Source organism: Alligator mississippiensis, chromosome 2 (genome assembly GCF_030867095.1).
Source record: "Alligator mississippiensis isolate rAllMis1 chromosome 2, rAllMis1, whole genome shotgun sequence".
Lineage (NCBI taxonomy): Eukaryota > Metazoa > Chordata > Crocodylia > Alligatoridae > Alligator > Alligator mississippiensis.
Genome location: NC_081825.1, coordinates 165,493,178 through 165,505,189, shown reverse-complemented (window position 1 = coordinate 165,505,189; position 12,012 = coordinate 165,493,178). Strand labels below are relative to the sequence as shown.

The 12,012-nt window shown below is 46.3% G+C and overlaps 1 protein-coding gene across 2 annotated transcripts; it reads left to right on the top strand.

The window, feature by feature from the left end:
* The first annotated feature begins 713 nt into the window (after nucleotides 1–713).
* Nucleotides 714–2,561, top strand: LOC106740522 (interleukin-8-like). 2 transcript variants are annotated; one of them, XM_059722363.1, is made up of 4 exons: nucleotides 714–891; nucleotides 972–1,098; nucleotides 1,186–1,270; nucleotides 1,471–2,561. In XM_059722363.1, the coding sequence occupies exons 1-3, from the start codon at nucleotides 834–836 to the stop codon at nucleotides 1,268–1,270; spliced, it is 270 nt and encodes an 89-aa protein (XP_059578346.1). In that variant the 5' UTR covers nucleotides 714–833; the 3' UTR covers nucleotides 1,471–2,561. The 2 variants fall into 2 exon arrangements, with proteins under 2 accessions (XP_059578346.1, XP_059578345.1); XM_059722362.1 differs by having other exon boundaries at nucleotides 717–891; nucleotides 1,186–1,266.
* The last annotated feature ends 9,451 nt before the right edge of the window (nucleotides 2,562–12,012 follow it).

The window sequence follows — 12,012 nt, the reverse complement described above, 5'->3', positions numbered from 1 at the left end:
GAGGCGACCTTGTGGCTGCATATAAATTCATCACGGGGGCACAGAAGGGAATTGGTGAGGTTTTACTCACCAAGGCGCCCCTGGGGGTCACAAGAAATAATGGTCATAAACTAGCAGAGAGCAGATTTAGACTAGACACTAGGAAGAACTTCTTCACAGTTTGAGTGGCCAAGGTCTGGAACGGGCTCCCAAGAGAGGTGGTGCTCTCCCCTACCCTGGGGGTCTTCAAGAGAAGGTTAGATGAGCATCTAGCTGGGGTCATCTAGACCCAGCACTCTTTCCTGCTTATGCAGGGGGTCGGACTCGATGATCTATTGAGGTCCCTTCCGACCCTAACGTCTATGAATCTATGAATAAGTTGCCCACCTCACCAAAGGTGGCCTTCCAGACTGAGCGTGAGTCCCTGACTGGCGGGAAGGCGCCTGGACGGGATGCGGCGCACTCCTGGCTGGCTTTGCCCCTTTCACGCCTTCACCTTCCACCCACTGGAACTGCCTACTGCTTGTGGCCCTGGCGGGGGTGGCACCTTGTTGGCTGCCCCGACGCAAGCCAGCCCCACGCCCTTCCCGTGCCCACCGCCTGCTGCGCTCCCAGCTCCGGGCCCGGCCTGCCAGCGCCCTGCCCCGCGGGGCCGCCCGGCTGCAGGCACCGGGGCGAGCCGTGCCCCCGGGCCGGGCGGGGGGCGGGGCGGGGCGGGGAAGGCGGAGCCGCGGGGTACTGCCCCGGGAAAGCCCCGGCGGCCGAGCTGGCGCTGGCGGATAAAAGGGCGGCGGGCGCCGGGCAGGGCACCGCTCTCCGCCTCTCCCAGCCCTCGCCCCCGCACCCACATCAGCATGAGCCGCGTCCTGCTCCTTGCCGCCCTGCTGGCCGCCTGCGCCGCGCTCTGCCGGGGTGAGGGGACAGGGACAGGGGAAGGGAAGGGAAGGGAAGGGAAGGGGTCGGGCCGGTGGTGACGAGCGCGTGTCCCGCAGGGGCGCCCGTGACCGGCGAGCTGCGCTGCCAGTGCCTGCAGACCGCGTCGGAGCGCCTGGGCCCGCGGCGCCTGGCCCACGTGGAGCTCATCGCCGAGGGGCCGCACTGCCCCGTGCCCGAAGTCATGTGAGTGCCGCCCCCCTTATCCCTTCTCCCGGCCCGGCCCGGCCCGGCCCGACCCGCCCGCGCTCACCTCTGCCCTCTTTCCCGCAGCGCCACCCTGAAGGACGGCCGCAAGCTCTGCCTCAACCCCGCGGCGCCCTGGGTCCAGCTCATCGTCAACAAGATCCTTCGGTAGGTGCGTGCCAGGAGCCCCAACCCCCCGGGCTCTGCGCTGAGCTGCACATGGGGCAAACTTAAGAGGCACCAGTCGCCCAAAAGCCAGGGGACCGGCCAGTATTTCCTGCCCCCGGGTGTGAGGTGCGGGGGAAGCCAAGTTTACCCTTGGAGGGAAAGGGTGCAGGACTGCCCTTGTGACACGCGCTCTCACTCCATCAGGGGGCCTGCCACGCTATGAGGGAAGAGGTGCAAGTGAAGAAGTAGCTACACATGAGCCCGTCTGTGTCTGGAGGAAGACCTGTTACCGGAAAACTGTCATGGTGACCTCCTGCTCAGCAGGGGCCTGATCCACCAGGCATTCCTGTGATCCACCTCTCCAAGCCTCAACATAATGCTTGTATTTATTGCAACCAGTTCTTACCTATGTATTTATTAACACTACTAAGTATTTAATCCATCTGTCCCCTGGGTATCGGCTGTTGGGCACATGCCTTGTATCTTGATGCACTTCAATCAGTTAAAGAAATCTCTGACCTTGTGCTCCGTAAATACTCTGCTGGTTGCTAGGGTCGATCAGGAGCAGTAGTGGTACAGGAGAAAACTGATTAGTAATCTGCTGTCTCTTGTAGATGACTCCTTACTTTGGGGTGTCTGATCCTTGTAGGTCATGAGGGCTGATATTGGGGAATCGGTGCCTTTCACATTGTGAATGGGCAAATCACTAGATTTTCAGATCCTGCTGATGGCCAGTACTTCGCACTTGCATGTAGGGGCACAAGATTTTCAGGATTGCAAAGAACTGGAGCAAGCACAGTAATACACTACAGTCCTAAAATCTGTTGCCTTGTAAACCCATGTGTTCCTTGGGGGCACAGGCTTGTTTGTCTGATTGCTAGTCTGTTTTGCAAGCTATCATTATTGATTGTTTTGTATAGTCCTTTAATCATAGGAGCAATGGCCATCTTAATGCAGCCCAAGTTTTCACAATCTAATCTTGCCTCACTGTATTTAAGTGACCCACGTGAACGTGTAACTTTTTTTTTTATTCACTGGTATTTAGTGTCTCTCTCTTCGAAGATCACTTCATAAAAAGAACACTTGTGGGGTTTTTTTTGTTTGTTTGTTTTTAAAGTTAAGTATTTGGTATTTATACTGGAGGTTTAAGAACAGTAATGTTCTGAAGAGCCTTAGACATTCTATGTCTTTTTTGTATGGCATACTGTCATTTGGTATAGTGATGTTCCTACTTCTGTACTAAAATATAATATTTATGTAAAAATGCAATGATAATAAAACTAAATGTTTCCATATTCAAGTATGTTGAATAATCTCTTTAAGTAAGTGTGTGTGTGTGTGTAGCAGCACAACTACCTGAGAAAATAAGTGCTGTGGATGAATCGTACCCTGTGATGTACACCCATACATGCATTCAGCTTAAAGGGCTTTTTCATGGGTATAGTTTTATCTGCATAAAACTCCACTCATGTGAATTGAAGTATTCCACTGTTTTTTAATTTTTTTTTTTTTTCCATTTTGAAAAATGATTACTCCTAGAAAGATTGGTGTGCCAATTTAAGCTGCTGACTTTCAAGGGCTCATTTCATTTGCTTCACTTTGAGCACAAGCAGTCCCACTGAAAGTTAAGTACTTGTGCATTTTTGTGGGGTTAGGGCCATGAAGATTCTTCACTGCTGGAAGAAATGTAATGGTTCTAAAGGAGTTGGAAGAGAAGCATAGAAAAAACACATTTGTTTATATAGACAGTAATCTTCAGGGCATATGCATGCTCAGGTGCGAACTCTTTTGAGTCTAAACACTTACTAAAGTGCAGCATCACCCTAGCTACATTAAGTGAATTTCTGCAGAGTATTTTCAGAAAGCCAAGATAGGCAGGCAGACAGACAGACATACAGGTTCAGATACAGTACAAAGTGCACGGATTATTATTATTTTTTTTTTTTTTTTGATTGTGGGGTAAGTCTGCTGCTTGCTTTAATACCATTGAAGCAGACGGGCATCTTCAGGGTGTACTATATATTAGAGCTGCTCCATGATGGCAATTTCTTTGTGGTAGTAGCACTGCATTGTATGTAAGTGTCAGTTACACTTTTTAAGCTAAACTACCATGTGGTCTTGGACCTAACAGACTGAAAAAGGAATTATTGTGGAAAAATTTTATTATTCAGCTCATCAGCCTTGGGCATAGGTATCTACCATTTCAATCTTCCTAAGATTAGAAGGAAGTGCTGCACCCCTCATCAAAGAATTTCATCCCTTTACATACAATTTCTATTGCTAATCTGAAGGTCCTAGGTACAAGTATTGTATTTACTGGTATATCATCCATCCTACCATTCAGCGTAGTATAATAATTGGCAATCTCTCGCATTTTTGAGGATGATTACTCCCGCAGGTCAGGTAACAAGCTGTATATGAGTCTACTGCTGGCTAGGCCAATCCTAGAGTTACAGACTGGCAGATGGCACAGATGGCATTTAAAGACGGGGTTTGATCTCAGCTTTCTTGATCTTGGTTTCCTTTCCTTCTATTTCTGTTTTTTCTCCAAATCAAATCAAGAGACCCATTAGTCTCTGCAAATCAAATCAGAAACCTCTGATTCAATTTGGAGAGATTCAACGATTTGGCCATAGACACAGCTTTATATGTTTTTTTTCTAGATACCTTAAGTTACCAGGTGCAGCTTGTGAATGCTAAAATGGTGGGGCAGATGAAGCATCCCATGGGAGTGCTGGGGGGTTCCCTATGCTCTCGGCAGCAGACTCAGACGTGGAGCAGAAGTACTTCTGGTCCACTTCTGGGTCTGCCGCTGTGTGTGCAGGCTACCCCCCTAACTCACTGGCTCAGTGACAGCTGCCTCCTGGGTCTGGGGTCCCCCATGGCCAATCACTGAGCCAGGTTGGGGGGGCCCCGCATACTTGGTGGCGGACTGGGACGTGGACCAGTAGTACTTCTGGTCCATTTCCGAGTCTGCTGCCGAGCGTGCAGAGGAGCCCCCCGTGCTCCCATGGGACGCTCCATCCGCCCCATCATCTCAGCATTCATGAGCTGTGCCTGGTACCTCGAGGTATGTAGAAAAAACATATAAAGCTGTGTCTACGGCCGAATTGTTGATTCTCCAAATCAGAATCGAATGTTCAGATTCAGCTGAATTGAATCGGGACACTGATCCGAATCCGTGAATTGAATTGCTGTCCCCTGAATCCAGCCAAACCTGAATCCGAATAGAATACTGTCCACTTTGCACACCCCTAGTGTCTAGGGGTCTGAAGGCATTTGATCTTGAACTGTCTTTGGATTAATTTTGGTTGCTTTTGGTGTTTTGGTGCAACCCTGATGGATGTAATTGATCTCACTAAATGTTGATCCAGTCCAGCAGTCATTGGCTACTCTAACAACACGTGTGGTATGGAAATTGTTTAGATCAGCTCTTATGATGACATAGTCAAGGAGGTGCGATTATTTTGAGTGGGGTGTTGCCATGTTGTTTTGTACCTGTCATGTTATCTGAAGATAGTGTTAGTAATGACAAGGTCATGTTCTGTACATTTATTGAATAAAAGGATGCCATTGGAATTGGCCTTGCCCACTCCTTCCTTCCCAATGGTTCCCCTCCACATGTTAAAGTCCCAGCCAACTCTTGCATTGAAGTCTCCAAGGAGGATGATCTTGTCCTTTTTTGCTATGATGGTCAGGATTTCATCAAAGTCAGCATATAACTGTTCTTTCTGTTCTTCCTCAGCATCAAGTGTTAGGCATATGCACTGATGATGGTAGCAAATGAATTGTTGCTCAGGTGGGGGTGGAGAATCATTTAGCACTCATTAATGCCAACAGGGCATTTGGTCATTCAGCTGACAATCTGGTTCTTAATGGTGAAACCAAATACATTTTGCCTGTTGTTAGCAGGTTTCCTTTTCCAGAAGAACGTATAGCCACCTCCTTTCTTCAGTTGGCTTTCATCTGCGCTTCTGATCTTGCTGAGAGCAGTCATATTGATGTTATATTGTGCAAGTTCTTAGGTGATAATAGCTGTTACACATTCAGGTCTGTCACTGTTTGGGTCATCTAATAGGGTTCGTACATTCCAGGATGCAAACAAAGGACATTTTTGTGTTTCAACTGCAATTAGAGTGATCCCCCTGGAAGCAGCTATCCAGTTGGGTAAGGTAAAATGGGACAGCCTATGCTTGGGGCACCTTTTCTAGCCCCCTCCCCATGTGGTGTGGGCAGAGGGGATCCTAAAAAAGACTGCTCACTCACGATCATAGCTGCCAAATCAATTCCCTGTCCCATACCAAGGGTGAAGCAACCATCACGTGACCGCTGCCTGCATGTGGATCCATGATGACGGAGCCCCAACAATCACTTTGTCTGTCCCTGTCGCTACTTGTCCATCATTGCAGGACTTGGTAGAAGTTCTGGGTTTTGGTATTGGTTACTGTGGTAGATGTTGGACCAGTGGGAGAAGCCTGCACGTGATGTGTTTCATGTGAGGAGGCCATTGTGCATCAACATCCACATAGATCTATGCAGAAGAGAAACCTCTGTCCAGTGGCAGGGAGATTCAAGGCAACTGGGACTATTCTTCCACTACAGCCTTCATGCTCCTTCGCAACCACCTGCTCCACCATTGAGGTCTTTGTGTTGTGTTGCACTGCTCTTCCTCTGATACCTCACCTTTGACCTTGTTGCCATGAGTGACCCTACCAGGAGTACAAGACTCCCAATGGTGTTGCTTTTAGGGTCATCAGATAATAAAGGGAGAAGGGGTTGAAAGAAAGACCCATTCTATATGTATTTGAAGATGCATCAGAAATGCTATTTCTCAGATGGCATGATAGGGACATGCAAGCATTCTGTACAGTCTGCCACCCACAAAAGGCTAAGATATAGCTGGAAAAAAATGGCAAACTGGCTTCAAGATTGCTTTGTGAGTAATGATTTTAGCCATATTCAAGAAAGCAGCAATACACTAGAGCATAAAAGCTGGCATGGATATCTCTGTATGTCTGGGGGTTGGAAAGAAAGAATTGGAGTAAAGAGAGACACAGCTAAATCAAAAGCATGTTTAGAGTTAGGATTTGTACTGAAGCCCAACAGATGTCAGAGGAAGCTACTTTTGTAATACTTACCGCAACCAGAAATCCTTTGGGATTTGAAAAACTTTTATTAAACCAGTGATGACTGGAGATAGCATGGCATAAACAATAAGAAGGATGTTTGTGTAAATAAGATATTAGAGTGAACTGGGTAAGGCTGACCTCAGTTTCTAGTTGTACCACAGCCTTCCCTGGTAGCACTGGGCAAGCTTCATAAGGCCACCCATGCCTGCTAATGTTCCTGGCCCTTGCCAGTGTGCACAGCTTCCTGGCGGGGTTGTTCCCAGTCTGGCTGCAGCTGCCTGGATACTGCTTGGCTCCTGCCACCTCCAGCGGCTTCTCCTCCTACTCTTGCTCCTGCTGTGCTGCTCTGGCCAGCAGGTAGTACAGGGTGGCTGCTCAACTTGTGATGTGGGCAGAGTGGTTGGTAGGCAGTTGGAGCTGGAGCCTGACATACTAGAGCAGGAGCTGCCCAGCTGCAGCTTCCCCCCGCATCCGGCTGGGCATTTGCTGCCCAGCACGCATCCCCACCACTTCCCCATGTTACCTCCTGCCTGGAGTAGCACAACAGGGGCCAGAGGAAGAGAAGGAGCCACTAGAGGTAGTGGAAGCTCAGCAGTATCTGGGTGGCTGTGGCAGCAGCCTTTCCAGGAAGCTGTGCATGCTGACTGGGGCTGGGCCCAGGGGAAGGGAGGGGAGTGCTGTCCGACAGGCACAGGGCAGGATCATGGTGCAGGCTGCCTAGGGTAGGAGCAAGGAGGGCTCGGCCCTATGCAAAACACTGTGGGGGCAGCCATAGGCTGGATTGGGGGGAATGGGGGTGGATCTCACCTGTACCTACACCACCCAGATGAGATCTGCTGCATGAGCCCCTGCCCCCTCTCCCTCCCTCCCCACACCCCAGCTAACTCTGGGACCTAGCATGTGGGCAGCTCTCCCACATATACACATGCCACCCCCACCCTCACCCCCAACCCACACACCTACCCCTCCCCACACATATCCCATTGCTACCACCACACCCCCCCTCCAAACACATACCTAATACACCCTCCCCCATGCATACCCCACACCCAACCCCCCCACACACATACCTCTAAACAAACCCATGCACCCACCCTTACACATACACCCACCCCTCTGCACACACCACCCCAAAGCACACCCCCAGCCCCTCCACACAATATATAAGAGTAAAATTATATGTTGAGCTATTATGCAATAGTCTGTATATATATCACTCAAAAAAACATAAATTAGGACAAAAATATTTTTTGAAATAAAATATGTTACAGTAGATGTTTGATTTTTAGTATATTATATGTTTTTTTATCAATAATTTATTTAAAAAGATATCTTATGTGTTCAGACCTGGACAGTTTACCATAACTCATTAAGTAGCCCTCCAGCTGAAATAATTGCTCATCCCTGTATTAACCCCTGGATTGTCTGCACTTAATACCTTTAAGGGGCTTAAAGCACTCATTATGCGACTCAGAATTACACCACTCCAGGGCAGGATTATATCTTAATCTGCATAACCCAGCTCCAGCCCACAGATGTGCCACTCAAATTAAAGGTGTGACTGCAAACGAGCATTAAACTATCAACTTTTATGCAGCAGTGTAAGGCGTAACAAGGCCCTTAGAATCCAAGTCAGCAAAATGCTTAAGCGTATGCTGAACTCCCTTTAATGTCAAGGGATGTTGGTTCTTTCCTGGCTGACACGCTTAAAGCTAAGCATATGCTGAACCAGGACCTGACATTCCAAGGTATTGAAAACCTACAGCTTATCTTGACTTTGCCATAGTCTTTTTATTGTTATATATATTATCTACAAAGTCTGTCTCTTGCTCTGCACTTTGTTAGCTGTTTAAGGCAGTAACTTTCTCTTTGATCTGAGTTTGTACAGGGCACAGCACAATGGGGTTCTGCTCTCTGACTGGGTCTCTGAGGTGTTGTGCCCAAATTTATACCTGTATTTAAATTTACATACCAAGTAATCCACTGGGGCTAAAATTCTACTAAAATTCCTGTTTATAATTAAGAACATGCATTAAATCGCTGCAGTATTGTGTTCTTAATCTGATAATCTAGTAGTTTCTCAATCCTATTAAATTAAAATTTTAATTTTCCACATGATTTTTACTTAAGGTGAGTTAAATTTGGCACTTCAGCACTAGAGGACAAAAAATGGAAAGAAAATGGCAAAAAACAAATGCTCAAATGTTTTATTAACTCACTCCTTTGACATGCCACCACATCTGGGAGAAAGCTCAGGGTGTGGGTAGGGGTAACCTTTATTTTTTTCTGGCATTTTTTTGCAATACATCTACTCTTTTGCAAAGCCTGATTCTCTTCTCACTTATACCAATTTAAATCAATGTAATTCCACTGAGTACACTGCATTTACTCCTGAATAACACCAATGAAATAAGATTAGATTTATAATGTTTAGCCCCTCAGTAAATAACAACTCAAAGCTCAAAGAATTCTCTTTCATCATACCATTAGCAAGCAGTACAAAGCCAATTTATTGCTGTCATGTAAGCCTTTATAAATGGCCTTTTACCATAGCCTTTACCATAGTCTCTGTCTAACCTAAAACCCTCTCTCCATTTATTTTTCCCTTGGTTATGGAAGGAGGTGGAATAGAGGGAAATTGTGGTGCCAATAGCATAAAAAAGTCAGAGTTCTCATGTGGGTCTGGAGACCCTGTGGAGTTCAACTGAATTAATGGTTCACCATAAGCTAGGCAAGAAGCAAAGGCCATAGACATCACAATGGTGTTATCCCTCCTGCTGCTTACTCTTGTGGGTTTCTCTCCTGGTACACAACTCAAAGTACTTTGAGAGTGTCCTTCCTTATCTCCTTTCAGTATATTTTGTAATATTCATGGTATAATGGAGTGTCTAATTTCCAGATATACTGACCTGCTTAAAGCATGCACACACTGTGTAAAGCAACAATTCATACCCCATACATGCAGACTGCAGCCTTAAAAGCTATGGGTCCACTATGAGTTCATACTGCTCTTAAACTAGTGAAACTCCTCTGACTTCGGTGAAATTATTCCTGATTTATACTGATGCAGCTACGCATGCAATGAATGTGAAGCAATAAACTGTGAAGCAATTTGAGCCAAAGAAAACTACTCCCGGGTGCAGTGTCTACATGTGCAACCCCCCCCCCCCCCCCCGCAGCCTCTGCGTGGCAGTGTAGGGCAAGGAGGGGCTGGCTCATGTGGAGCCATGTGGCTAGGTGGTAGGCAGAAGCATGCCCCTGGCTGGCTGGTCTGACTGGGTGCAATTTATGCCCATGGTCAGCATCTACATGTGCGTTTAATTGTTGTAAATTACCCCAGCATAGTACTGTTTTACTGCACCGTTAATTAGTTTACTTCGGCCTAATAATGTAGCACGTGTAGATGGTGATACTTTACTCCACAGCTATTAAGTCCACTCCGCAGTTAAGCACATGTGTATATGCAGCCACTGGGGCAAATGAGCTCAGAAACAGGCCCTGGATACATCAAGCTGCACCTCTAAGTATTTCTCACCTTGCTTTCAGTGTTAGTAAATTTAACCATCACAGAAGAGACACAGAACCTTCAACTTAACTCCTAGCCAAGTTAACTAGTAAGAGGAACCAGTTTTCAAATCTGTTTGCAGGCAGTGTTATTCTGCTGGACCTGCTTCATCCTTGTGGTGTTCTACACTCCTTTCCATGAGAGCAGGGGCAATAGGAAGAAAGCCCCCAAAATAGCTATTTCTTCCTCCCTTCTGTTGAGGCTGCAGAAGATTTTGCAGTGATGTAGGACAGTGGTTATCAGCATTTTTAGACTGAAGGCATTAGACTCAGGGCCAGCTCTTAGTTTTCAGAAAAATAGTAGAGCAATTCTTCAGTTGCAAAAAACTCAGAAAGACCACATCAGATCAGAATGTTTTTGATATTTTGAACTCCAATTTGAAGGCTCTAGGTTTATCTTGTGAATCACATTTGTACACCTAACAGTGCAAATGTTATGTGGCACCCTGCAACACCCTTGAAAGGATCTCCAGGCACCCCAGGTTCTGCAGCACCGTGGTTGACCCTGGCTACCATGGGATTCCTGGTCATCTGACCTATTTTCTACTTTTTGTATGATTTCTTCTTCAATTTCAAGTTATTAAGGATGCCTGCACACAAGTACGGAGGCTGCTCCAATGTGCTATAATTAGTGTGTTGGAGCAGACTTGATTGAGTCTGCTGGAGTATAGTAATTAAAGCGCTCCAGCAGCCTCATGTGTCTCATGTATTAGCATCCCTGCACTTAAAAATGGCGGTGGGGGGGGGACTTGAACAAAGCTCATTGAATGAGCTTTAGTTCAAGCACCCTGCCACCATTTTTAAGCATGGGTATGCTGATACACGAGATGTGGTGCTTTAATTACAGTGGCTCTCAGAGCCACTCTAATTAAAGTACAGCCCTTCCCCTGCCACCTCCAGAGCACGTGTCAAAGTGCCCTAACATCTTATAACCTAGTTAAATTGGTCTCCTACTACACTTTCTAGCTTGCCTATGTATTGGGATCATTTGTACTTGTGTCCTTAATAATGTTTCAATAAGAAATTGCCAACTTTCCTGAACTTCTTTATTGCTTAGACTTGCTCCTCATAGGTTCTTGTCTACAAAAGCTCCCAATTCACTGAAGCCTGCTTTTATGAAATCCATTACTTCTTGTTTCTCTCTTTTCCCTCCTAAGAAACATGAATTTCATTGTTTCATGATCCATGTCACCAAATTGCCTTCCACTTTTAGTTTCAAGTAGGCCCTTTTAGCCAGAATCAAATCTAGAAAAACTTCTCACTGCATTCTCCACTTTTTGCTTTAGAAGGCTGGCCTGGAGACTTTCCAAAATCTTGTTGAATTGTCTGTTTTCTGCCTTATTACTGCCTCAACAGATGTCTAAGTAACATCCTTCACAGCTACCAAGTCCTGCATTTTTCTTGGCTGACATTTCACCCAGATAGCCTCATTCACTTGATCTTCATTCTTTGATGTTCTATGGTAGCCTCCCACCATAACATCCCCCTTGTTCTTGTCTCCTTTTTCTTTACTCAGATACTTTTAACAGGTCTGTCTCCAATACCAAACTGGGCTTCAGCACAAAGTGTGTGTCTCCTTGACATAGAAGTGAAACCTTTCCTTTTTCCCCTTTTCTGTTCTTGAACAAGCTGTACCTTCCTATATCAATACTGCAGTCATGTGAATTATCTCCTTGAGTCTCTACAATGCCAGTTTAGTCCTAATGTTGACTGTTCTAACACTTCCAGTTCCTCATATTTATTAGCCATATTTCTTGCATCAGTATATGAGCCTCTATGACATTTAGAGGATTAACCCACTTTTTCCTTCTTGCCCCTCCTTTTACTCTCCTCTGATTGTCTGTAGTCCTCCTAATTTTAGGCCTTTGTCCATGTCACTGGGTCATATACCACTGGTCCTCTCTGCATCCAATTTCCTGCTAATGCAGGCAGCATCTCATATAATCACCTTCAAAACTGACTAAGGGCCATCTTAAAAGCAGTTAGAGTTTTTGCCCCAATATGGCTATTAGAAGACTGTTTCAGAACCTCACTATTCTGATGACTGGAAACC